This window comes from Toxotes jaculatrix, chromosome 1 (genome assembly GCF_017976425.1).
Source record: "Toxotes jaculatrix isolate fToxJac2 chromosome 1, fToxJac2.pri, whole genome shotgun sequence".
Taxonomy (NCBI): domain Eukaryota; kingdom Metazoa; phylum Chordata; class Actinopteri; family Toxotidae; genus Toxotes; species Toxotes jaculatrix.
In genome coordinates, this window is record NC_054394.1 from 23,930,881 (window position 1) to 23,954,214 (window position 23,334).

Below are 23,334 nucleotides of genomic sequence, written 5' to 3' on the forward strand. Positions count from 1 at the left end.
AATCTGTTAAAAAACACACAGGGTGTCCTAATTTTTTGACATGACTGTATATACATGAGGTAATAGGCAACAGGTGACACCAATTAGGCCGGGGCAGACAATCACAAAAGGAGGGAAACCAGACAAAGACAGGAAGTAGAACAAGACCAGATACACTAGGAACAAGACTTCACAATAAAACAGGAAATACACAACCAAAACTGAAGTGACAAAAAACAATAATAATTTGACTTAACAAAACAGGAACTACTAACAGAACTAAACCAAAGTCCAAAAGGGGGCTGTAAAGGGTTCAACAAATGTCTAAGAAGAGTTCAAAACAAAACAAAAGGGTTCATGACACAAATTTAATACATCATTAACTGCAGCTAATTTGTAAAACCCAGCTCGATCCTGGTCACATCCAGAGAAAGTGATATGCATCCCAAAACACCACTGCCAAGCGGGGTTTGGGCAAACAGAGTTTAGGAGAAATCAAAAATTAACTTTTTAGATGAATATTTCAAAATGATGTATTTTTAGTTGAATGTAAAGCTGCATAATTTCATTTTAATCTGTAACTAAACAAAAACAGTCTTTTGTTGTTAAGTAGTTGTGGGCAAAATCTAAATCCATTACAGTCCGACAGCATCATTAACAACATGTGCTATCTTACGAATATCTGTTAGGTGTACCTGCTGATGTGTCGTGTGAGCTTTCCGGATAAAGAGGTCTTTGAACGGATACTTCCGGTGCTAAATGTGGCACTGGCGTCTCTGCACCCACTGACTGATGAACAAATGTTCAGGGCACTGAATGCAGGCAGTGTGAGGGGGGAGCTGGAGTGGAAGGACTTCCAGCAGAGATTAGACAGCCTGGCTGGATTCATGGTAAGACTCTTGATATAACTCCATGGAGGGGTACATAATGATTCAAGCTTTTGTTTGAATGTTTCGTTTCCCTTGCATTACAGTAAATAATTTACATGTATAAATTTAGAAGTAGTTTTTATGTAAAAGACTTACATTATCTGGATGGACAGTAAGGACGCACTCTGTCTGGGGGGGGGGGGGGTTATGTCAAGTTATTGTATCTTTACATTTAAGAATTTATTTGTATCCTTTATGTTTTTAGGTTAGACGCAGGGATGGCACACGGATGTTGTGTCATCCCTCCTTCAGAGAGTGGCTAGTTTGGAGAGCAGATGGAGAGAGCACGGACTTTCTCTGTGACCCCAGGTGAGACTAAAAGTCAAAAGGTCACACAGCAGAATATTCTTAAGATGCATGTACTTTAACTCAGTTGTGACATAAGAAATAGCGTGTAAATCCTTGTCGAAAATGAGCTTTGGTAGATTAGAAATTTGGTTGGTGCATGATAAATAAGTACTGTATGCACATCTACAGGAGTGGCCACGCTCTCCTGGCCTTCATGTTCTCCAGACAGGAGGGCAAGCTGAACCGGCAGCAGACTATGGAACTAGGACACCACATACTCAAGGCTCACATATTCAAGGTAACATAAACTGTGATACTATGTATATACAGTAACTTGTTATGTAGGTTTATGGCTGGAACTGATTGTACCAAAACCCTTCTAAATCTCCTCGATTCTCAAAGGCTTCAAGTAAAAAAGATCCTGCATTTTACTGAATATTATTGCACAGAAACATACTAAGACACATAAATAACAGTGAACCCCTGTTCATACCATCACCCACACACATTAGCACTACTGATATACATAAACGCCCACGGTACAGTGAATATTGTACTGTTTGCATGCATGGCTCACAGTCTGTACATACTGCTTTTCTCCTGGGATACAATTCAAATTCTGCACCACAGATCTCATCTGAGCTGGCTTAATCTCTCTGTTTTTCTCTCTACCTCTCTCTATTTATCTGTGTCTCTCTCTCACACACTCACAGGGTCTGAGTAAGAAGACAGGTGTGTCCTCCAGCGTTCTTCAGGCCATGTGGGTGAACTGCAGCACAGACAGTCTGTCCGCTGCACTGGCCTCCCTGAGAAACCTATATACACCTAACATCAAGGTGACATACACGTGTCCTACATTAAAGAAACACATAAACAAAAATAATCTTATGTACAGAGATATACTGTTCATGTATTCATCCTACAGGTAAGTCGTCTGCTGATGTTAGGTGGTGCTAGTGTGACCTGGTGTACAGAGGTGGTAGGACATGCTCCCATCCTGGCCGTCCATGCCCACCTGGGTCACGTGGAGATGGTCGCTCTGCTGCTTGAAATGTCAGCCCCCGTAGACGGGACCACTGACAGTGGCATGACACCCCTCTGTCTCGCCGCCGCCGCAGGACATGTCAGCATTGTCAGCCTGCTCTGCAAGAAAGGGGCCAAGGTCAGTGTCTTTTCTGTGCAAAGAGGAAGAGAGGCAAATTTGGGTGGAGGAGGGCGTGGCTAGCATAATTACCACAGCAGAACACTCTGTCTCTCAGTACCTTTACACCAATGATATCCCGAACCCTGGTTTTACACTCACCACAGTTTCGTGATCTATTCTGGGCGAGAGATGACATAAACAGGCCCGATCTAGGCCAGCATATTACAGGCACCGGCCAGGACCAGTGTTGTAAGTCCTTCTGTGTTCCCCTCTCTACCAGGTGGGCCATGCTGATAAGAGTGGCCAGTGTGCGCTGGTCCATGCCGGGCTGAAGGGCCATGCAGAAATCATCAGCATCTTGCTGGGCCAGGACTGGGGAGCAGAGATCCCCGCTGACCCACAGCAGCACCACAGCAATGAGACTGTGAATGGAAAAACACAGGCAGCACAGCAGGCGGCTACAGCCGCAGCTAGTGTGGGACACACACAGGTACGTATCAGATGAAGGTCCTAATGACAAAAATGGTTCTGACACTCTGCTGAAATGCTCTCTGCTGTGGTTAAGGTCTGTGGGTGCTTTGGTTTTCTTTTTGCACAGCAAGCCAGAGATACAGAGGACTGTAAAATTGTGTTTTCCTTCAGGTGGTGAAGAGCTTGCTGGACTTGAAAGATGAACAGCTGGCAGTGCAGATGGACGCTCACGACTCTCTCTGGGGAGAAACGGGTGCATTTCTCCTATCAGTCAGATAAATTTAGCTTTCTCACCTCTTTCTGTCCATCAGTGTGGAGTCATGCTCAGTGGTGGTAGGGTTGCATTTCAGGCACATACTAGCTCTGTACAATGAATAAATATTAAGCAGCCAGCTTACCTGTATATGGAGGCACAGTGAATGGTGCTTACTGATTTCAGTATTACGATATTAGGATGCTCTGGTTGATATCAAATAGTTAAATAGATAAAGAGGTTTTTTTTTTTGGTTTTTGACAGAAACAGGGTTTTTTATCACACAGAATATCTTGTCCAGCCACATTTGTAGCATCCAAAAAGCATCTGTTATTCAATTGTAATACTTTTACCTCTATCACAGACGTGATTGTGCAGCTTGCAGAATTCTGTTAGGTCCATTTCCTGAAAGCATGTCGGATGAAGCCTGTATCTCTGCCTGCAGCACCATTAGAGTTTAATTCTATTACACAGTCCTCTTCAGGGCTGAGATAGAAAAAGTGAAAGCATGAAATACCCTCTGAAACATTCACCTTTGCATGGTGCAGTACTAGGGCTTTGTTTGATGTTTATGTTTAGTGTTAGCATGATTAGATTACAGTCCATTTGCACAGATAAAATGATCAGTCAAGGATGCATGTTAAAGTCTGATTACTGAACCAGGGACTCTGCTTCTTCATGGATCACAGTTACTGAAGACAGCAGTGCATGTTGCTTATCACAGCTGTTCTCTTATAATAAGAATATTATTTTCAGTGTATATAGCTGAAAAAAGACTAGACAGTGGTTTTTCTTTGGCTCGTATGTGACAATAACTTCTCTTTAAAAGCAGTATTATAAAATCGATTTGTTCACTGAGGCATGTGGTCACATGAAACATGATGTCATTTATGAAGGATACCTGGAGGTTAAAGAATGGCATCAATACCTTGCCTCTATCCCCTGCTGCTCAATCAGCTGAAGGACTCGCATACTAATAAAAGGACCAATGTCCATCATTTGTCAAAGTAACAAGTAAAAGGCTGGTTATGGAAGGTGGGAATAAGAAAGAGAACGTCCAGGTGCAGTGGTGACCTGTTGTACTTTTCAGCTACCTAGATTTGTATTAAAACAGAAAATATTAAAACTGTTGAAAAAATGTTAAATTTCAACCGATTAACCACAGATACAATATAAAGAGCTAAAACTCCTGTGTTAGAATCAAACAGGGAAATATTCACTCGTTTTTCTGTTTTTCACTCCTGCTTCTACTTCTCTCCTAAATGTGTCAATTACATATTCTTCTCCGCCTCGTTGTCTCATCTCTATGCCGACCCTCTGTCAGTGCTGAGCGCGGCAGCAGGGAGAGGGAGAATGGAAATGTGTGCGTTTCTCCTGGAGCGGGGGGCAGGGCTGGAAGTATCAAACCGCAGAGGAATGGTCCCGCTGCTTAGTGCCACCAAACATGGACACACACAGGTGAGGATCAGTCTGGTCAATGGCATGGGATTGTCCTCATTTCTTTTTATCATTTTTTAAAATAATTTACCTTACAACCTTCCCAGGTTGCAGAGTTGCTCCTGAAGCAAGGCGCAGACATCAACGTCAGCGACAAGCAGGGTCGCACTGCACTGATGCTGGCTGCCTCAGAGGGCCACCTGAGCACTGTTGAACTCCTCCTGGCAAAGGGTGAGAGTTCACTTCAACAGTGATATCCAAATATGCTTGATGAATGTACCTGAATTGCAGATTAATATTTGTATTGTTTGTGGTTCCAGGTGCCTCTCAGCCCTCTGCTGACCAGGAGGGGCTGACTGCCCTTAGCTGGGCCTGTCTGAAGGGCCAGAAAGGTGCGGCGCAGCTTCTGGTGGAGGCAGGCGCAGACCTGAATCATCCAGACAGACAGGGACGGACTCCTCTTGATCTAGCTGCGCTTAACGGGGATGCAGATACAGTGGGTTTCATACTGTTGATTAGATGTTTGGATCATGTTGATAATGTTTAAAGTCTGTCTTTATATAAAAATACTCTTATTTGCATGTATTTGTAAATAGTCTTTTCTTCCTGTGGTTTGGAAGCAGTTTTTGGACTTTGGAGAAGTCCGTAGTTGACAATAAGTTGCAAAACATTGCGGCTGTTGAAAGATGATTAGCAAAGTACTCTATGTAATTGTCTCACAACAATGCAGAATATTAAGATAATGATGATAATAATAATTTGCCCCTCAATTTGCAATCACAGCTCATGTGGAGTAAAAGAACTTCCGATTATTTTGACTCTCACTCATCTAATCTGTTGATCAGCAGGAGAGTAATTAAAACTGATAATCAAAACTTTTTCAAGATTATCAGAGTATAAAGGTGTTACTAACGTCTGCTACTGTAGTGAAGAATAGTGTGTAATCAAAAAATGATTGAATATCTAAAACCTTTTTCATTTCTGCAATATTAAATATAAGTATAATGTTGTTATTATTCTACGTGTGGCCAGGTGCATTGCCTGGTGGAACATGGAGCGGTGCTGGAGAGAGCCGACAACAACGGCACAAGAGGTTCAGACCGGGTGACTGGCTGCCAGAACCCAGCCCTAGTGGCTTCACTGCTTAAGAAAGGATCCAAGATGGGTATAAACACTGTGCTTATCATAACAGCGCTGCAGTAAATTACACCTCTAGGAACTTTATATTCAAAACAAAAAAACATTTAACATTATACGACACAGTTAAGCAGCTCCACAAACTGCAGTACAGCTTCTAAAATTAGCATAAAGTCGAATCAACACTTCTCAGGCTAAACTAGCTATGCAGAGTGTATTCATATTTTATATCTAAATTAAACCAATCAATGCAGACTCAGCTCACTTGGATTGATTTTTATTATGTGATATACTTTTGCACGCACACGTTCTGCATTTCTATTACTTTATATTGGCCTAGTTTACTTCCATACATTCCAAATTGTTACTCTGCAGCACCTGCATTTTTACATCCACCTCTCTAACGCTTTCTTCACCTCCCTCTTCCTTCATCCTCGGTTACTCTCCTTCATCAACCGAAAGGCTACAGAACGGCTCCGCATGATCGATCAGGTACATGATTTATGCAAGATACAAAGTGAAAGAGACAGGGTGAGACAGATGATAGAAAGATAAATATTTGTGCCACTCCATCAGGTCACGCTACGTGGGCTATGGCTTCCTCCAAACCAGACATTCTCCTCATCCTGCTGCAGAAGCTGATGGAGGAAGGGAACATGCTTTACAAGGTATGTTATGGACAATATTATAGACAGTGTATTGTGAGGGCGTGGTAGACCTCGCAGGCTTTTATTTAAATACTGACTTCAAACAATATGTTTTTGTGGATTGTCAAAAACTTTCCCTTACCCTTCTTCTTGTGTGTTTCTCAGAAGGGACGTATGAAGGAGGCAGGCCAGCGTTACCAGTACGCCCTGAGGAAGCTGCCTCGTGAGGGCCAAGGAGAGGAGCTGAAAGGGATCAAAGACCTGCGGGTCTCCCTCTATCTAAACCTCTCCCGCTGCCGCAGGAAAACCAATGTAAGGCCCGCAGAAGTATCAAACTGCTCATGCACTATTTAACACCAGCCGGTTTATGAGACGCAGAGGCGATGTCAGGAAGGCTGGCAAGGCAAGGTAGCTGGTTCCTTAAGAATTATAATTTATCTCTATCTCAATGTAAAAAAAAAAAGACGATAACAGTGCCTATATAACTCACTGTAAAAATATCTCTGCTTTTCAGGTCTAATTTCATGTCTCCCTGGTAAACATAATGTACGTGTAAGACCTGGAAGCAGATGGTGACATAATGAATAACTGTGTGCTGTTAGTGTAGAGATAGATGTGCGTGGCCTGCAGCCAGGTTTGGAACCCACCCTGGTGATGACAGACGTCCTAACAGACTGTGTAAAAATGCCATCCTTAGGGTCACTGTGGCTGATGAATAATGGAGCAGATAATGTGATGTGATAAGGTCACTCTCACTGGCAGATCAAGCGCACTCTCTTTCTCTGTGTCTCTACAGGGGGTTATTTACAGTGGACGTGCAAGTGGGCTGGCTAAATCCACATATTATAGCAGAATGCGGGCAGTAAGGGCCAGCGGAGGGACTACATGATACCATCATTAAACATTCAACAGCAATGTTCACAATCTCACATCCAAGGCTGCCATTTTGACTGCACTCTCAAGGACAGAATCACCATGTGTTAGTGTCATTAAATATTCACCTGAGAGTGATGATGAGAGCAGAAAAAAAAACCTGCAGAAAAACAAGCAGCTCCCTGTCTTTCTGTTCCCAGTCAATAAAAATGATTGCAGCGTGAGTTCTCTTTCACTAAACAAGCTTCGATCTTCAGATCCATATTATGAAGATTCAAATACAAACACTATTTTTTTTTTTTTTTTGGAATGGACTTATGTCTGCAGGACAAACATTTTCCAGCCCAGTCACGTAACCACAGAGCAATACGAAGGGTTTGTTTTTTCGTTTTTTTTTACTGTGTGCTCTGCCTAATGTTTAAATTTAAACTTTTCTGTCTGAAAACACAGGATTTTGGCATAGCTGAGGAGTTTGCAACAAAAGCCCTGGAACTCAAACCCAGGTCTTATGAAGCGTATTATGCCAGAGCACGGGCCAAGAGGAGTAGCAGGTACAACAATATTAAATGGAGTATATTATTTCAAAGCAGAATCATTTTGTTCAATGGTAAAGAAATTGTTGCAAGAATGCACTGCAGTGTTGATGTTATGTCTCTGTGGCGCTGTAAATGAAGTATTTTTAAAGTTCCTTTGTTCATTTTCTCTGTCCTCCCCAGGCAGTTTGCTGCAGCGCTGGCAGACCTCCACGAAGCAGCACGACTCTGTCCGTCCAACCGGGAGATCCGGCGCCTGCTGGCACGGGTAGAGGAGGAATGCAAACATCATCAGAAGGCATCCAGCAACAACTCAACACAGGGTTACAACAGGGACCCTTACACCCACCACCATCAAGGCACAGAGGAGGAGACAGACGTCTATTCACAGGGAAGTCTAGAGAGACAAGTCCCCGCAGAGCAGACCGATGCAGAGAAGGAGGAAGAGAAGGAGGAAGGTGAGGAGGTGAGCCTGCAATGTGGGAAAAGCCCAGAATTTTGGCCTCTGAATCCGTACGCTCCAAACAGGACTCTCCCTGGAGGAGCGGCTTTTGGCTTAACAGATCAGGTGGCATGTTTCCCTCAAGAGGAGTATGTACAGAACCAACTGTTTGTGGACATGCCTGAGCCTGTCCCTGCTATCAACAGGCAGACCCAAAACCAAGGCAGCAGGACTCATCACCACTGCCACTCCCTCCAATCAGGGAGTGGCAGAGTCGGGGGCAGGCCTCTCTCTCTCTGTGGCCCCTCCAGTCCTCTGCCAGGAAGACACATCTCAACCTCCCTGAGGCCTGCACCCGTGCTGGGTATCGACATCGGCCCTGGTGCAGCCAATGAACACTCTGGACACAGCCCCACTGAGCTCTACCACCCCATGTCCCCCAACAGCTCCTCCCCACCTGGACCACTCCAGATGTACCAGCCCCGCTCCTCCAGCTTCTCCAGGGGATCTGACAGACTCTCCACTCACTCTGTGGCTCTGGATGGCCTCGCTCTTGCTCTGGGGTCTGGTATGGAGGTTAGGAGGGAGAGCGGCGGAGGGGGCACGGCAGGCTCAAGGGGCTCTAGCTCCAGCCAGGCCTCTAGTGGGAATCTCTCAGATGGTGGCAGGCAGCAGGTGCTGGATGCCCCATGCCCGATCAAGAGCAGCGGCAGCTTCAAAACAAAACCTGAGCTAAAGCCTCGGCCCTTCATGGGAGTAATGGACAAAGCAGTGCGAGTCCAGGGCCAGCAGACGTCTGGCCTGGGCCGACAGGGGCAAGGAGGAGGACCGGTGGAGAGTTTCAGCATGTCAGTCGTGGAGTTCCAAGGGTTGAACAATGAGTTCAAGCGAGCCTCCTTCCAGGAGCAGCTCTCTGGAGGTCAGGCCAACAGCCAGCAGCAGGGCCGGGAGTTTGGAGAGAGGCTGCACCAGCGAGAGGCCAGAGGCTCCTCATCCTCCCAGCTACGCTTTCCTGAAGGGAGGCACAGACAGGCGAGCCTAACGAGAGACAACCCAGCTCTGCATATGGCTCCCATCAAACCCAAACGCTCGTTTATAGAGTCTAACGTCTGAATATAGTTTGGCAAAGCACAGATACAGGCTGTTTTCAACAAACTATGTCCCACATAAGGTAGCAAGGGAGACTGAGAACAGCTCCCTTCCCTGAGCCTGTTTTGTAGAGTTATGCTGCTGCACTGCATTTACAATCTAGAACCAGTGTTCAACTCAGGCTACTACGCTTTTGCTTACATGTCTACAGCTACACTAGTGTATTCAAGAAAACCAGACATACCTTAAGTAGGGATTTAAAGAAATAAGTAGTATATTGTCTCAACTTTTAATTTATTATATCAAATATAGAAGTCAGAGAAAGCTTTGTGCACGAATATACAGAACCTCATGCTGTTAGTTGCAGGATATGACCATTTCTATTGTCAAGTGTCTTTTAAAAAACATTTATATTTGTACGGTGTACACTATATTTGCAGATTATATATTTCCCTGTAAGTGGTTATCTGTCGGCATTACAGGCTTCAAAAGAAATTACTTTGTGTACTTGAGATTCTTTTTCTGGGTACATTTGATAAAAAAAAGATGTAAATGATGTTGGAAACTTCTTGTCATAATGTAATATTGACTTGATTGCTTCAATATTCACAGTATACGTTATTTATTTTTGCATAGCAGAGAACATATTCATATGAAGTGTTTATTGGTTTATTTGGACACAGAGAGCACAGTCAAAGTCAAGGCTAAAAAAAAACCTTTAAGAGACTTCTTATATTGCTGTATGTCCATAGCTGTTATATACCCCTTTTGAGTCATACTATGGATTACAGAATGTTACCACAACATTATTGTGGTATAATAAAATATTAATGGAGGACTACATTTCTACATTTACCTTTTTTCACAGTATAATCCATGAAATGTTGCCTATGCTTCGGAGTGTGTATGGATGGATAGCATAACTTTACTTATCTAGACTGACATTTAACCAAGCCACCAAAATAAACTACCTGTATAAAAATGTGAACATTGCTGAATATGGCGGAAATGTCTTCAGTATCAGTAATTTCATCAAATGCTGGATGTCAGCTTGCACAGGGAAGTGAACGCTAAACTACTTTGTCCAAGCACTATTCCCATAGGATTTGTAAAACGTAAGGTGCTGCAATGTTCAGACAATCTCAAAGAAAAGAAAAGAAAAACATGTAATGCTAACTTGTTACACTGCTGAACGGAACCAGCTTCACTAATTTTCAATTAAAGCTGCATTAAGTAATATTTCTAACATTGCACACAGTGATGTGAAGGGGTGTTTAGTGCTGCTGATCCAACTGCAAAGCAACAGTCTACAGCTCTGTGTAGCTTTCAGAAACTTACAGCTCATTGTTTTTCTTCTGTTATTCAATCAATTAAAAAGTCATAAATTATAATAAAAAAAAATCACAGAAAGCTAAACGCCTCCCAATCAAAGTTTGTTTTCTTTAAGTAGAAAGTGCTTTCTTTTGCCTTGCTCACAAGGATTTTTGTTGATACATTCAGTGGCATGCAGATGATTTAGTACCCCTGGGCAAGTTACATATTTTGTTGATTTTTGAAGAGAAAGGAATATTAAAAAAAAAAAAAAAAACATTTCTTTAAATGTTAATGCACTGTTGCTTTTTCTTCCATGAATTTGAAAAAGCTAAACAGTAATTGTGGCAAGTGCTAATGTACACACACATAAACTTAGCAACCTCACCTCCAAAAATTGCTTAATGCAGCTTTATAAATGAGTGCCGCCAAAGAAAGTCCCATGATGTGCAGATGTCTCAAATGAAATAAACTCACACGCACCTTTACCTGTAATGCTGTGGGATCCCTGTGAGCACTGTATTCTGGTTTCTGTCTGTTTCAGGTGAAATATTTGGGGATCACCGGGTCAGAGGTTTTTCAGATGCTAGTGGCTGGTCTTCCAGCGGCCAATAGCCATCTTCAGGGTGTGGTTAGGGGTGAGCAGGGTCGTCAGTAAAGGGAGGTTGGTCATTGGGCTGGTGCGGTTCTTGGTGTTGATCCAGCTCTCGATGGCCGCTCTCTCATATGAGTAGCCATCTGTTGGGAAATGTGCACATTATATTTAAGGTGCACAAACTCCTTCACTTTGAAGAAACAAACAACTTTGGAGTCTGTGTCTCATGAGCTGACACTAACTAACACGTTATGTCATTATATGTATATTGTGCAAAGTGGAAAATGTCGCCTTCACTTACCAGCAGCAATGACTGGTTCCTTCATCAGCTCTCTGGTGATTGGACACAGGAACTCATCAGGAATACCTGAGCACACTGAATCACCCTTCAGCTCCTCCACCTTCCTCAGGAGTTTACTGCGCAAGCCTACGGACTCTACAGACACAAACACACACACATACACACACAATAAGGAAATGTGCCAGAAGAGAAAAGGACTAATTAAGACTTTGTAACAGAAACCACTGGATATCAAGCGGAACAGGAGTGAACTGACCACAACACTAACATAAATGATATCAGTATCAAGGTTTTGAGCATTTGTTATTGCTGCGTTTAGCACTTTTCACTCTTGGATGGGAAATGTGAGCGTGGGTGAGAGTGTACACGGTGGGAGCAGACCGTGTCTGCTGACTGTCTGTCCATTTCAAAGTTAAATGCTAAGCAGGCACTCGAGTGCTATTTAGTTTGAATACTCTCGTTTCAGTAACATTGTTTAGCAGAACGTGACTGCCAGAAAAATTTGAAGCATTTATTGAAGTTTAAAAATGAATGACAGCACAAAATAAAGAGTTAACTACAGCTGAACTTTCGAACATTTTGTACACTCCCTGATAAATCTGACTGGTACATTCTGTTTCATTTTATTATGCTGTTTCTTTAGGGGGAAAGTACATTTATTGATTTCACTCCCACCTTTGAGAAATATGCCTGTTTATCTGTCTTTCATTGCAGTAGATGAAACGTGTTGCTACTCAATACTGTTCTCTAAGTTAGTTCTGCTAAAAAAGTGGGATTCATGCTACGTTACTAAAAACGGAACAATGTGAACACAAGCTGTCACAGCACCGAAGCTGTGTAAACTGAGGAGTGATTGACAGCAACTGTGGGATGGAAATGACGGCATGGCAATACAACAAACATTTGCCGACAACTACATGACGAATGCTGGCCTAGCTGGTAGACTGACATCAACAACATAACACTCCTACTTCAGCGTTGTAGTTGCACTTCTTACAGAAAAAAAAGAGAAATATGATCCAAGTCTGATAAACCAAAACTTCTGAAAAACGCCATTTCTGAAAAGACTCAGAAATAACCAAGAGGGCCTAATGATATTAGGTGTGAATCCACTTTATACCTTATGGGAAATACTGTTTTGGAGATTGGGTTATGTAACTGATGAAGTGCTCCAGATTAAAGTCAAAACTGCTGAAGCCCCAAAGCTGAGTGCTTTTCCAGTGCAGCCTAATATTATGTAATCTTGCTCAGTAAAAACACCCATCAACGTTCATTCATTCCTTCACCCTTACTTTGATTTAATGCACCATGTTTTATCCATGTAAGTAGGTTCAAAAATCCTAATCCGCACACATTCATGATCATTCTGACAGGAAACCAGCCGTGTAATTCCCATAAGACTGGGTTTATATTCTTACATTTCAGACAAAAGGAAGCCTTAGGACTATGACAGAAGGAGGGACTGAAGAAGTGGCATTGCACTCGCTGCGCTAGCTGTGTGTGATGTTTGTCTTCCTCACCTATGAGCAGCTCTGACGCCAGTGTTTCCTTGGTGAGACTGAGCAGCTCAGTCCCATCTATGTTGTTGGCCCTGAATTTGTCAACCAATCCCCCGAGGCCTTCCTCCACCAGCCACTCTGACACATCCTCCTCCGACCAATCAGTCACCAGCAGCTTCGATCGGCCTGCTGAGGTGCTCCCTGAGAGGTTGAGTCAAAGCAAGACGGTCAGTCCTTGACAGCTGCAGCGCCTTTTGTAAAATGTACAAATATCCTCGGTGCAAGACTGTCCTGGAATCCTGCTGACTGCTTATTGATTAGAGGCCTGTGGCTAGCACAGCTTGTATAATGATATAAATAAATGTCTGGAGGTCTCATCGACATTTTCATTGACACCAGATGAAACTACAAGGTGAAAAGGAGCTTGTACATTGCAGACAGAAATGCAAGACCAAACCTTGGCTTGGTACCTACTGGGAAAAACATGGTCATTCTTAATTATGCCAAAATAATTTTTTGTGCAGACAGTGTATGACGAGTGGTGTATCTACAGTTTTTTACTTAATTTTTTTAAAGGTACCCTGGTGTGATATACTACACAGTAAGGCGTATTTTCTTCCTTCCTACCTTCACTTGATGTCAGAGCAGACTCCTCTGAAACACAAAAACAGGAAAAAGTAACTGTAATGTAAGTAATGCAATGCAATCCTCTGAGCAAGCCTGCACCACTTGAGGATGAGGAGTGAGTAAGGAAAAGGGAGCACTCCTGTACACAACACCTGTGTCCTTCACAACAACATGAAATAAGTTCTACACCTGACCAGATAAAAGCTACTAGCACTGAGGTGCAACTCTGAAGATTTAACTGTCTACAAATTACACGTCTCTTTCAGAACAGCCACCTTTAGCAGAATATAAACACAGCATCTTAAAGATTTTCAGCAGATTTTCTGTTTTTCAGAGCTGAGTGCAAGCAGAATGCCACCTGGGAATGGAGACTAGAGCAATAAAAACCTGGCCTATGGCTGCTGAGTCCATTTAGCTGCTTGACTGTTGTCATAAAAGCAACTTTTTCCCTTTCTTTCAAGTGTCAAAAAAAAAATAGTATTTGAGTTAAAAAGAAAAAAACTAACCAGACAATGACTTCCCGCCTTTCCATTGGACACAAGAGGTAGTAAAGGGGGCAGCCACAAAAACAGATTAGACAAAACAGATGCAATTAATCATCAGATTAGATGTTAGGTTATTTGAGTGATCTGTGTGTGTGTGTGTTTCTACCACCATGGCCACTGCAGCCGTCCTCCAGCCTCCAGATGTTTACAGTCTTATCCATAGATCCTGTAGCAATTAGTGGTGAAGTGGGAGAGAAGGCACATGCTGTCACGTACCTGCAGCAGATGACAGTAATGACCTTAATGTTGGTTCCGTTAATGATTGGATGTAACTTTCTCTGAATGATAACCAAAAAAGACTGAACACAAGAGGCTTATCAATCAAAGGTAAATATATATAACTAATATATAAATTAAAAAGACAAATCAAGAGGACTGGGGGGAAAAATGTAAAACTGATGTTCGTAAAACAGCAGATTGAACCAAATCTGTGAAAGTAAGTAGTAAGAAGTAAGGATAACGGTAATTCTGTGAGCATGCATTTCTATCCAAAGCCTGACGCCTGAAGCCAAAAGCCTCAAATCTTAGTCCTGAGCTTTGCAGCAGCCGTAAGGATCCAGCCTAAAGATCTGAGGCTGCAGTTCAGCTCTCACAGGGTTAAAAGGTGGGCACTACGGCTCGATACCAGACCTAAATACGTAGCAGTGATGGAAATGTTCTCCATCAGACGGTCAATTCACTGATGGCTTACCACGTTAAAAGGCTGCACCAAGATTTAAATAAGGATTAAAACCGAATTTTCAGTAGATTCAAGAAAGTCAAGGCAACGTTAATGAGGACAATCTCTCTGAAACCTAAGCTGGATTGCTCAGAAATGTTGATCCACAAAAGCCAGTTGGCTTCAAACAATGTCTCTAAAACCTCCAATAAGAATTGACAGAAAGGCATGCACTAACCTAACCTCAAAATACTCTCACACTGTTATATCACCAGTTTGTCTGAAGTCAAACGAGTTTCCTGGAGGCATTTTGTCAAGTGTTGTGATTTACTTTTTCGGCTTTTATCCCCTTTCACCCAACTCGCCTCGTCTACTTCCACTTTAGTTTGTGATTTTACAAAATGACTTTCATTTGCCCCACTGAAAGGAAGTGAGCTTGCTGCCTTTCAATCACAGGTGGCTGGATGGACGTATAAATAGCTTGTAAGTGTGATCATTCAGCTGTGGCTTACATGTACGTGTGTATGTGAGTGTGTGTGTAGGGGGAGAGATGCAGTGAGAGCAGTCCTACCTTTTTCTAAAAACGCAAAATTAATGTTTTGTGACCACACTGCATCACAGTCTATTGACAGCACTGTCTTCACTGTCTCTGCCTTCACTACAACTGATATCCTGTTGTAAATGAGTTCCTGAATGCATTTGCTATATGTTTTAAATAATTTTGATATCAAAAACAAAAAAACAATAGTCTGAAAATGTCTCATTAAACAATGTCCAGTTATCTATAGAATAAAGATACCAAACAAAATAGCCAGAATGATCACAGAATGATCCCATTATGAATATGTAATAATATTTCTTAAGGTTTTCAACATCACATAGAGACAATTTAAACTGTTGCCCATCCTACTGATTTCAAACAGATTTTTTAAAAGTATTTTATGTGAAAAATAAATTTCCAGTTGTAATAAAATGTATGTTTTTACATATTCAAGATCTCACATTGTGTCTAATTTTAAAAAAAAAGTATCTTCTTGCTCTTTTAGACACAAAAAAGATGAGAGAGAAATCTTCATACTTAGTTTGGGACAAATTCATACACACATGCAATGAGAAAATCCAGTAAACAAAACATAACTACACAAATATAAGTGACTACTTACCTGTCGTGCTGGTTCAGCGTATAAAGCAAAACTGCATTTTTCTGCAAACAGACAAATAGTTGCGCAAAACAAAGCATGAATGTTATGAGTGAAGCAGCAGTTTGTGATTTAGGTCTATGGTAAAACCTACGACTACTAAGCGATAGCATTATAGAGCAGAGGTACTTACAGCATCATAGACTGTAACAGTTTTGTCCACAGAGCTGAAGGATATAAAAATGATAAAATTTTAGCTATGTAAGCAATGTTTTAATAAAATATCTATACAGATCAGTATGTTCACACATCACACTTATCCACACCACATCCCTACTCACTCACTGAGGAATAAAGCAATGCATGTCTCCCTCCAGTGGTTCCAATAAAGTACTGCACTCTTATATTTGTGTGGAGGGTGGCCTACTTCTGTGTCCAAGCAAATAATGTATCTTTTACATCTGTCTCTCGATCCTAAATAGATCAAGACATAAATTCTGATCTATTTTACATCAAGAGATTCATGTTAATTATAGATTTAGCATATGGCTAAATGCTAATTATAGAAACTATCGCAATTTCTTGTGAATTTTCTTGAGGGAATCAGGTTGGCTAGGAATCTTTTAGAAACATACATGAAACATGCATGTTTTAGCCCATCAAATACAGCTTGTATATAATTTACTTGACCACTGATTTCAGATTTTTTTTTTCATTACCTTGCAATATGAACATGACTCAGGCAAAAAGTAAAACTGAGCAAATCGTAACAGTGATGGATTACCTATTTCAAACAAATTTCAAGTCTCAGCAAGTTGATTTTTATAAAACACTGGCATGGACAAATCTAATAGCCTAAAGGTACTCTTTGGAAAATGGATGACATTTCCCTAGTATGCTTTACTGAAAATCTTACCCAGACACAAGCAGCTGCCCATCTAAGGAGTATGCACAGGAGAGGACCGGAGCCGACTGGCCAGCTAATGTGTGCAGGAGCTGCATCTTGTAGGCTACAAGAGAGAGAAACAACCGAAGGTATACACACAAATGAGTCACATGTTCCCACTGAATGATGTCAAACTGACCAGCAAAACATAATGCAGGTAGGATAGGTTTTGGATCAAGGTTAGATTGTGCTGTGAGTGACATCATCTCAATAAAAATCCACTATGGGACCATGGGTCATGAAAAAAAGTCACTGAAGCCACTGAATACATTTAAACTGCAAAATATGTGCACAAATACAAGCACTTCATAGGATGAAAAACACAGAAAAAGGGGCTTGGACTAGCAGCTACTCTGGATTAAAATAAAAATGTGATTTGTCTTGATATATTGGTGCTAAAATATTACATTATATTAAATATTAGCCTCAGATTTGCCTCTAGTTTAGATGCAGAGTAGAGTTTCTCCAACAGAGCCGTGCCTTGAATTATTCATTGCTCAGATTATAACAACGCCTGATACATATACTAAAATAGTGGTCAAATTCTGTTTTGTGTGGCTCAAAGTTGGCAACGCAGGAAGAGTGTACAAGGGTAAACCAGGTTTTATGACAGAGAGGATCACAAGAGGAAAAGAGAATGAGAGAGAGAGAGTGGGATCTTCCAAAATATAAAGATCAGTCTACCTCCAGAGTTGAACTTGTTAATGGCCCAGATCTTCAGATGACTGTCTTGGCCACAGGATGCCAGACGAAACTGCACAACTTGACCACCTAAAAAGACAAAGACAAACAAACAAAAAAATATTGTGTGATACCAAAAAAAAAAAAAAAAACCCTAGACTGTACTCAGTGTAGGGCGGATGCTGGGTATATGTTATTGTCCCCTCCAGTGAAATTAGATAAAGGCCAAACAGACTTATTTGTTCATCACACACAACTTCACTAACACCTTGTCAAACCTTAGAGAATGGTGGATGTCAGTTTTACACCATCAAGGGCTGCAACTAATGATTTTTCATTTTCATTATCAATTCATTTGCTTATTATTTTCTTGATTAACTGATTGTTTTGTCTCATAAAAAGTCAGAAATAGCAAAAATGTCCATTATATAATCCCAGAGAACAAAGGGACATCTCCAAATGTCTTTTTTTTTTTTAAATAACACAAAGCCAAACCCAAAAATATTCTGTTTACTATCACATATCCCAAAGCAAGCAGCACTGTAACTAGGTGATTTGCATGCTTTATGTCAAACCCAGCTGATCACAGCAGTGTCATCAGTAAATATGCTGATAGATATGCAAATGGTAAAACTGCAGCACAAGTTTTACAGGTTGCAGTTTCATGTTTATTTCATGTTCAAAAATATAGTTCAGATTTTATTCTTATGATTTCTTCTCTCCGGCAAAAGTTCCCACCGCTGAGTATGTTGGGAGCAAAGGTGCAGCAGGTGACCCCAAGGTCGTGGGCATTCTTCTCTGCATGGAGCTGGTTCATGTCCAGGTCCCACAGACGCAGGTCTCCGTAGGTGGAACCAGTCATGAATACCTGGCCGCAGGGGCTGAAGGAGCCGGCTACCATTGTTGCGTCGTTCACTGCCTTGGTCCTTCACAAACACAACCAACAGCAGTCGCATTAACAGCTCAGCTCTCATTTCATTTCGGCTTTATTGTCATCGTTCATGTCCAATAATGCATGGAACTGGATAAATATTGTGTCATACAAGTGCAAACAGTGGTGAAAGGAGAGGTGTTTGCACTGAGGTTTCAGCTTGTTTTGTTGACTGCACTGTATACGTGAATAAAAACGACCTGCAGTCAGCAGATGGTTGTCATTATTAATCTATATGTAATATATTTCACGAATTAATCTATTAAACATTTAGCCTACAAAATGTCAAAATATACTGAAAAACGACCATCAGAAATTCATAGAGCTCAAGGAGGTGTCTGCAAATCACTTGTTTTATCCCACCAACAGTCAAAGACTCAAAGACATTCACATTACAATTATATAAAAGAGCAAAAAGAGACAAATGTTCAGATTGGAGAGGCTGGAACTTGCACATATCCCTCAAAACAATTCTCTTAATAAATTGTTTATTTAATAAATAATAAATTGATGAGAAGAATAGAGCTCTAGAAGTTTGAGCTCTAGAGAAATATAGCGTTTGAACTTTACCTGCACAGCTGTTTGGCAGGGAAATCCCACAGAGCCAAGGTGCCATCAGATGCACCAGAAACCAGGTGGGTGGAGTCCGGAGAGAGCGCACAGATCCTGACAGGGCTGCGGCCAGGATGTTCCATGATGGCCTCAATCTCACCTGCGGCCATGGACCAGACCACAATGGTCGCATCAGTTGAACACGAGGCGAGGAACTGTCCGCAGGCACTGAAGCAGCAGCAGTGGACACTGTAGCCATGTCCTGACAGCGGTGAGAAAGGTAGCTCTGAGAAGTCATGGGTGTTGTAGATCCTGAGAGTTTTGTCCCCAGAGCATGTGGCTAACAGTTTGGCTGAGAAGGCACACCAGTTGACATCGTCTCGATGGTCTTGTAAAGTGCAAATCAGAGACGTCATTTCGAGAGCCAGCCCTAAACTTCACACAGAGGGAATCAGATAAATAAATTTACTATACAATGGAAAAGTGGTTCTCTTTAATCCAAAAACCTGAACCAAGGAGCAGGTTCACAAAGACATGATATAACAATATTCTCTAAACGCAGAATTAATTGTTTTCCCCTATGAAACATCACACAGGATAAACTGACTAGCAACCAGCAGATGCAGGTTGTGAGGAACCTACATCAGCTTGAAAGGGCCATTAATGTTGACAATTAACCTTACACAGCAGAAGAACTGAAACAATTAGTCAATTAATCGATTAATTCACTGATACTGAGTCAATCAGTAAACAAACGTTCCAGTACAAGACAGTTTTTAGGACATAATTTCCTGATATTTTATAGACAAAATAAAAAAACGTATAATCAACAAACTAATATGCACATTAAAATAGAATTAAAATAATTAGTTGCAGCCCTAAATACGATGGCAACACACAGAGTGTGTGTATAACAATCACTTCAACAGACTGTTAGACACAAATGTTAGGTCAACAATCCATGAAGTCTTCTGTGTTTTTTCCCCTCAGTGGGTTTTGTTTTTGTTTGTTTGTTTGTTTGGTTTTTTTGTTTTTGTTTTTTTTTTTTTTTTTTTTTTGGTTTTTTTATCTGTTTTTTTTTTTACCTGTAGACAAACAACTAAAACGCCATCGGGTTGCTGTGGCTGTAGACGCTGTCGCTAAAGCTAAAGCTAACGGTGCATCAGAGGCGAGAGGCAACTTCCTACTTCATTGTTATTGTGTCTATTATTTTTCACCAGCGCGCAAACAACCGATGGCAAAACAGTCAGACAAGCAAACTCAGGCGATAAACAGAGTGAAATCTATCTGAAACGTTTGCTGCATCTTACTGCAGCGGTACCGTGTCTCCCACCTTGCTCCGTCGTGCTGCCCCTTCACTTCAGTGTTTGTTTACTTCCTGATCGAACAGCTGACCGTGACGCAACGAGGGTTACGTCACCCGTGTCACGTATTTTATTTTATTTTTATTTTTATGTTTAATTATTTGACATGATTTGGTGTTTTTAACCCTTTCATCGCATGTTATCTTGTACGTCTGTTTTTGTTATGTAACACAGTCCTGACCATAAGTATTTGGACAGTTTGTTTTGTTCCTCAGGCCCTGAGCCTCAGCACATTCAACTTGAGATAAACTAATGGACACTACATTAAAGTGCCAAGTCTCAGCTTTAATTTGAGCAGGCTTACATCAATATAGAAAGACCTGTATGGAAGATATAGCCCTTTCAACACTCAATGTCCAAAGTTTAGGTTTAGTTAAAAAATAACTGGACATAAACACATGATGTAAAAAAAAAAAAACATTATTTATAGTTTGTGGAAAACCCTTTGTAGTCAATGAAGGCCTTAAGCTTTTGACCCTTAGACATCAGCAGATGTTTTCTATCTTCTCTGCTGACCCCCTCACCCACCACACCTATTTGTTTCTTCTGCCTGAACACAGATGAAATTATAACTCATCTTTTTGGGAACGGTACTTTTAATCAAACCTTTTGGTATGGCCTTAATAACTTTACAAACAGGAAATTAGGTACTCAGACTTTGAATTTATTTTATTTGGTATTTTTACTGAAATGTAAGTCAATGAAATGTATCATCATTCTGATCTCTTTATTGACAAAATTCCATATTTTAAAATTTGACAAACAGAAGCCAAACTTTATTGTCTTCATGCCTCACTTAAAATCCTATGAAATGAAACTATTATTTGTTTTAAAACTAAGTGGGTTATCATGAGCACTTGAAAACCATTGGAAATTTTACTTTACATCTGCCACTACTTCCAAAGTGACATGAAAACTAAATTCTGAAATTACTTCAAGTGACAATCATAATTTTCTAATATACAAATTAATATTCTTGTTTTTCACCTTCACAACTTCACAAAAAAAGGTTTCTGCATTTCTGCAGGATGGAGTGGAAATAAAACAAGTTTAAGTCATTTACGTTGAAAAACATCCTTTTAATAGGTCCGTGCCACACACTAGTGAAAAATAAAGCTCCTACAAAAGAATGATACTTTTATTCCACAATATCTTAAATAAAGTAACTTCAAGTACTCTTGACTTGGGTACAAAAAAATCTAGCTGCCTCCATCAGGCCACAACACACAGCAAGGTTCAACACAGTGGTTACAAATGGCCTTAGGTCCTCTGTATTGTGGCAGATTACGAGGAAATGCATCGTGGAAGCATAACCAAATGCTTGTTGTTCCGTTTTTTTTTTCTTCTGCTATGGTGAGGAATGATTTCTGTGTCACTGTCCAACTTTGGAGGCCTTGTTGGATTGAAATCATATAAAAAAATAATGTTGTCATAAGAATGAAAACTAAAAACAATAACATCCCCTACATGCCCCTGTTGGAAGGGTAGGCACTACCAAGATTAAGGATACCACAGTGTTTGCAGAGGATATGTATATACTGTACAAACAATATTTATGATAATGTTTTCATCACGTTCACTAAAATAGAATGCTACAATCATTCTAAGGCATAAACAATATCTTAATATTCTTAAACAATTTTTACACATCGTTCCAAACAAGACATAATATTGACATTAATAAACAGTATATACACATGAATCACCATTGTCTAACTGTTCCTCTGCTGTTCCTGTAAATAAATGCAGTTTTACAGTTTGAACAAATGAATACAGTCCTCTGATGCCCCAAAGCACTGAACAGTGTAAACAGTTTTTTTTTTTTCTTGGCTTTGTTTGATATTTGGGAGAAAAATTACAACACAAAGACACATTCCTTTTTTTTTTTAATTCAAAGCAGTTCAGCTGATTCTTCCTTTTCATAGAAAATGAAGTGGACCTTGATTCATAAATAATTATTACAAAATTAAATACATTCACTATAATACGATTAAATAACAAAAGACTATTTACAAGTAGTGGAAAGTATTCTAGCGCAGACACATCAGTGACAGTTGAGGATTCATTCAGTGCAGTGTTCTGAGACAGGGAATAGTATTGCACTACGACACCCCATTTCTCTGGGACTCTTTGGGGCTTTTTTCCCTGTTATTAATAAATCCAGCGCACCTCATGTAATGACTTTTTTTTTTTTTTTTTTTAATCAAGGTGACATCTCTCTTAAGCACACCATGGGTTCCTTATTAAGGATTTAACTTCTTCTTCCATCCTGCAAAGCCATGTTCTCCATCAGGAAATAAAAGTAAAAGTAAAACCTGGTGCTCCAATATGAAAAGTTGAATGGTTTTATGGGTAGGATCTGAACAGACTTTTAGTTTGTTTGTTTCAGAAGCTCAGTCCAGCGCTTCTCGAAGAACTTCCTCATGTTATGACCAGCTCGGCCAATGTCTGAATTGTCTTCATTGAATTTTTCGCAGTTATCAAAGACCAAGTTGACATCAATGATGAAAGTCTCCAGGTTCTGATACCTGAAATAATACAAAAAACTTGACGTGAGAAAGTACGACTTACACACTGGCTATGTCACATACTGCGGTGTAAATGAAACTTCTTTCCTGGAAAACACTTCTCTGACTTTAAAGGCTTTCAGGAGAAAAAGAACAAATAGAGGCGATGGGAACTCACTGGCTGCTCACAAGCTTCTCACGTATGGTGGAGAAGTCCATCGGTTTCTTGATGACCTTCTTGTAGCCAGGGACCGATTTCAGGTTGACTGGTGTAAGAAAAGGCCATGCATCCTGATGGCGCTCCAGCTCAGCAAGGAGTACCCTGTTGAACACACACAAAAACACACACACACACAAACACATGGTTGGACACAGACCAATACATTTATTTGTTAGAGAAAACCCTTGGCTATCACACAGAGAAGCTGTTCACACACACACAAAACCCACAAAAGA

General features: G+C 40.8%; 3 protein-coding genes across 14 annotated transcripts in view; 1 reads left to right on the forward strand and 2 right to left on the reverse strand.

Annotated features, from left to right (window-relative positions):
• LOC121179360 (protein TANC1-like) overlaps window positions 1–9,477 on the forward strand; it is a 35,151-nt gene extending 25,674 nt beyond the window's left edge. The window contains exons 14-29 of the mRNA XM_041034162.1: window positions 669–869; window positions 1,114–1,217; window positions 1,386–1,494; window positions 1,910–2,032; window positions 2,122–2,358; window positions 2,621–2,830; window positions 2,983–3,064; window positions 4,389–4,522; window positions 4,609–4,732; window positions 4,822–4,997; window positions 5,534–5,666; window positions 6,101–6,130; window positions 6,215–6,306; window positions 6,451–6,597; window positions 7,609–7,709; window positions 7,875–9,477. Coding sequence (XP_040890096.1) covers window positions 669–869; window positions 1,114–1,217; window positions 1,386–1,494; window positions 1,910–2,032; window positions 2,122–2,358; window positions 2,621–2,830; window positions 2,983–3,064; window positions 4,389–4,522; window positions 4,609–4,732; window positions 4,822–4,997; window positions 5,534–5,666; window positions 6,101–6,130; window positions 6,215–6,306; window positions 6,451–6,597; window positions 7,609–7,709; window positions 7,875–9,246 — 3,375 coding nt within the window. The 3' untranslated portion in view covers window positions 9,247–9,477. The remainder of the gene's footprint in view (window positions 1–668; window positions 870–1,113; window positions 1,218–1,385; window positions 1,495–1,909; window positions 2,033–2,121; window positions 2,359–2,620; window positions 2,831–2,982; window positions 3,065–4,388; window positions 4,523–4,608; window positions 4,733–4,821; window positions 4,998–5,533; window positions 5,667–6,100; window positions 6,131–6,214; window positions 6,307–6,450; window positions 6,598–7,608; window positions 7,710–7,874) is intronic.
• Window positions 9,478–9,534: 57 nt separating this feature from the next.
• Window positions 9,535–20,375, reverse strand: wdsub1 (WD repeat, sterile alpha motif and U-box domain containing 1). Of its 3 annotated transcripts, none has more exons than XM_041034182.1 (13): window positions 20,341–20,375; window positions 19,026–19,437; window positions 18,263–18,450; window positions 17,528–17,614; window positions 16,814–16,907; window positions 16,091–16,124; window positions 15,922–15,962; window positions 14,210–14,316; window positions 14,062–14,079; window positions 13,556–13,582; window positions 12,950–13,129; window positions 11,430–11,564; window positions 9,540–11,271 (listed from the first exon to the last, which is right to left on the reverse strand). In XM_041034182.1, exons 2-13 carry the CDS (start codon window positions 19,421–19,423, stop codon window positions 11,120–11,122), a joined length of 1,461 nt encoding a protein of 486 aa, XP_040890116.1. In that variant the 5' UTR covers window positions 19,424–19,437; window positions 20,341–20,375; the 3' UTR covers window positions 9,540–11,119. The 3 variants fall into 3 exon arrangements, with proteins under 3 accessions (XP_040890125.1, XP_040890116.1, XP_040890108.1); XM_041034174.1 differs by having other exon boundaries at window positions 19,026–19,442; window positions 20,341–20,372; XM_041034191.1 differs by lacking the exon at window positions 12,950–13,129 and having other exon boundaries at window positions 9,535–11,271; window positions 19,026–19,442; window positions 20,341–20,372.
• A 1,280-nt stretch (window positions 20,376–21,655) lies between these two features.
• The window catches only part of baz2ba (bromodomain adjacent to zinc finger domain, 2Ba), an 80,340-nt gene continuing 78,661 nt past the window's right edge, over window positions 21,656–23,334 (reverse strand). For all 10 annotated transcript variants that reach the window (XM_041047266.1, XM_041047644.1, XM_041047882.1 and 7 more), the window contains 2 exons: window positions 23,057–23,200; window positions 21,656–22,899 (listed from right to left, as the gene is read on the reverse strand). In XM_041047266.1, coding sequence (XP_040903200.1) covers window positions 22,743–22,899; window positions 23,057–23,200 — 301 coding nt within the window. In that variant the 3' untranslated portion in view covers window positions 21,656–22,742. The remainder of the gene's footprint in view (window positions 22,900–23,056; window positions 23,201–23,334) is intronic.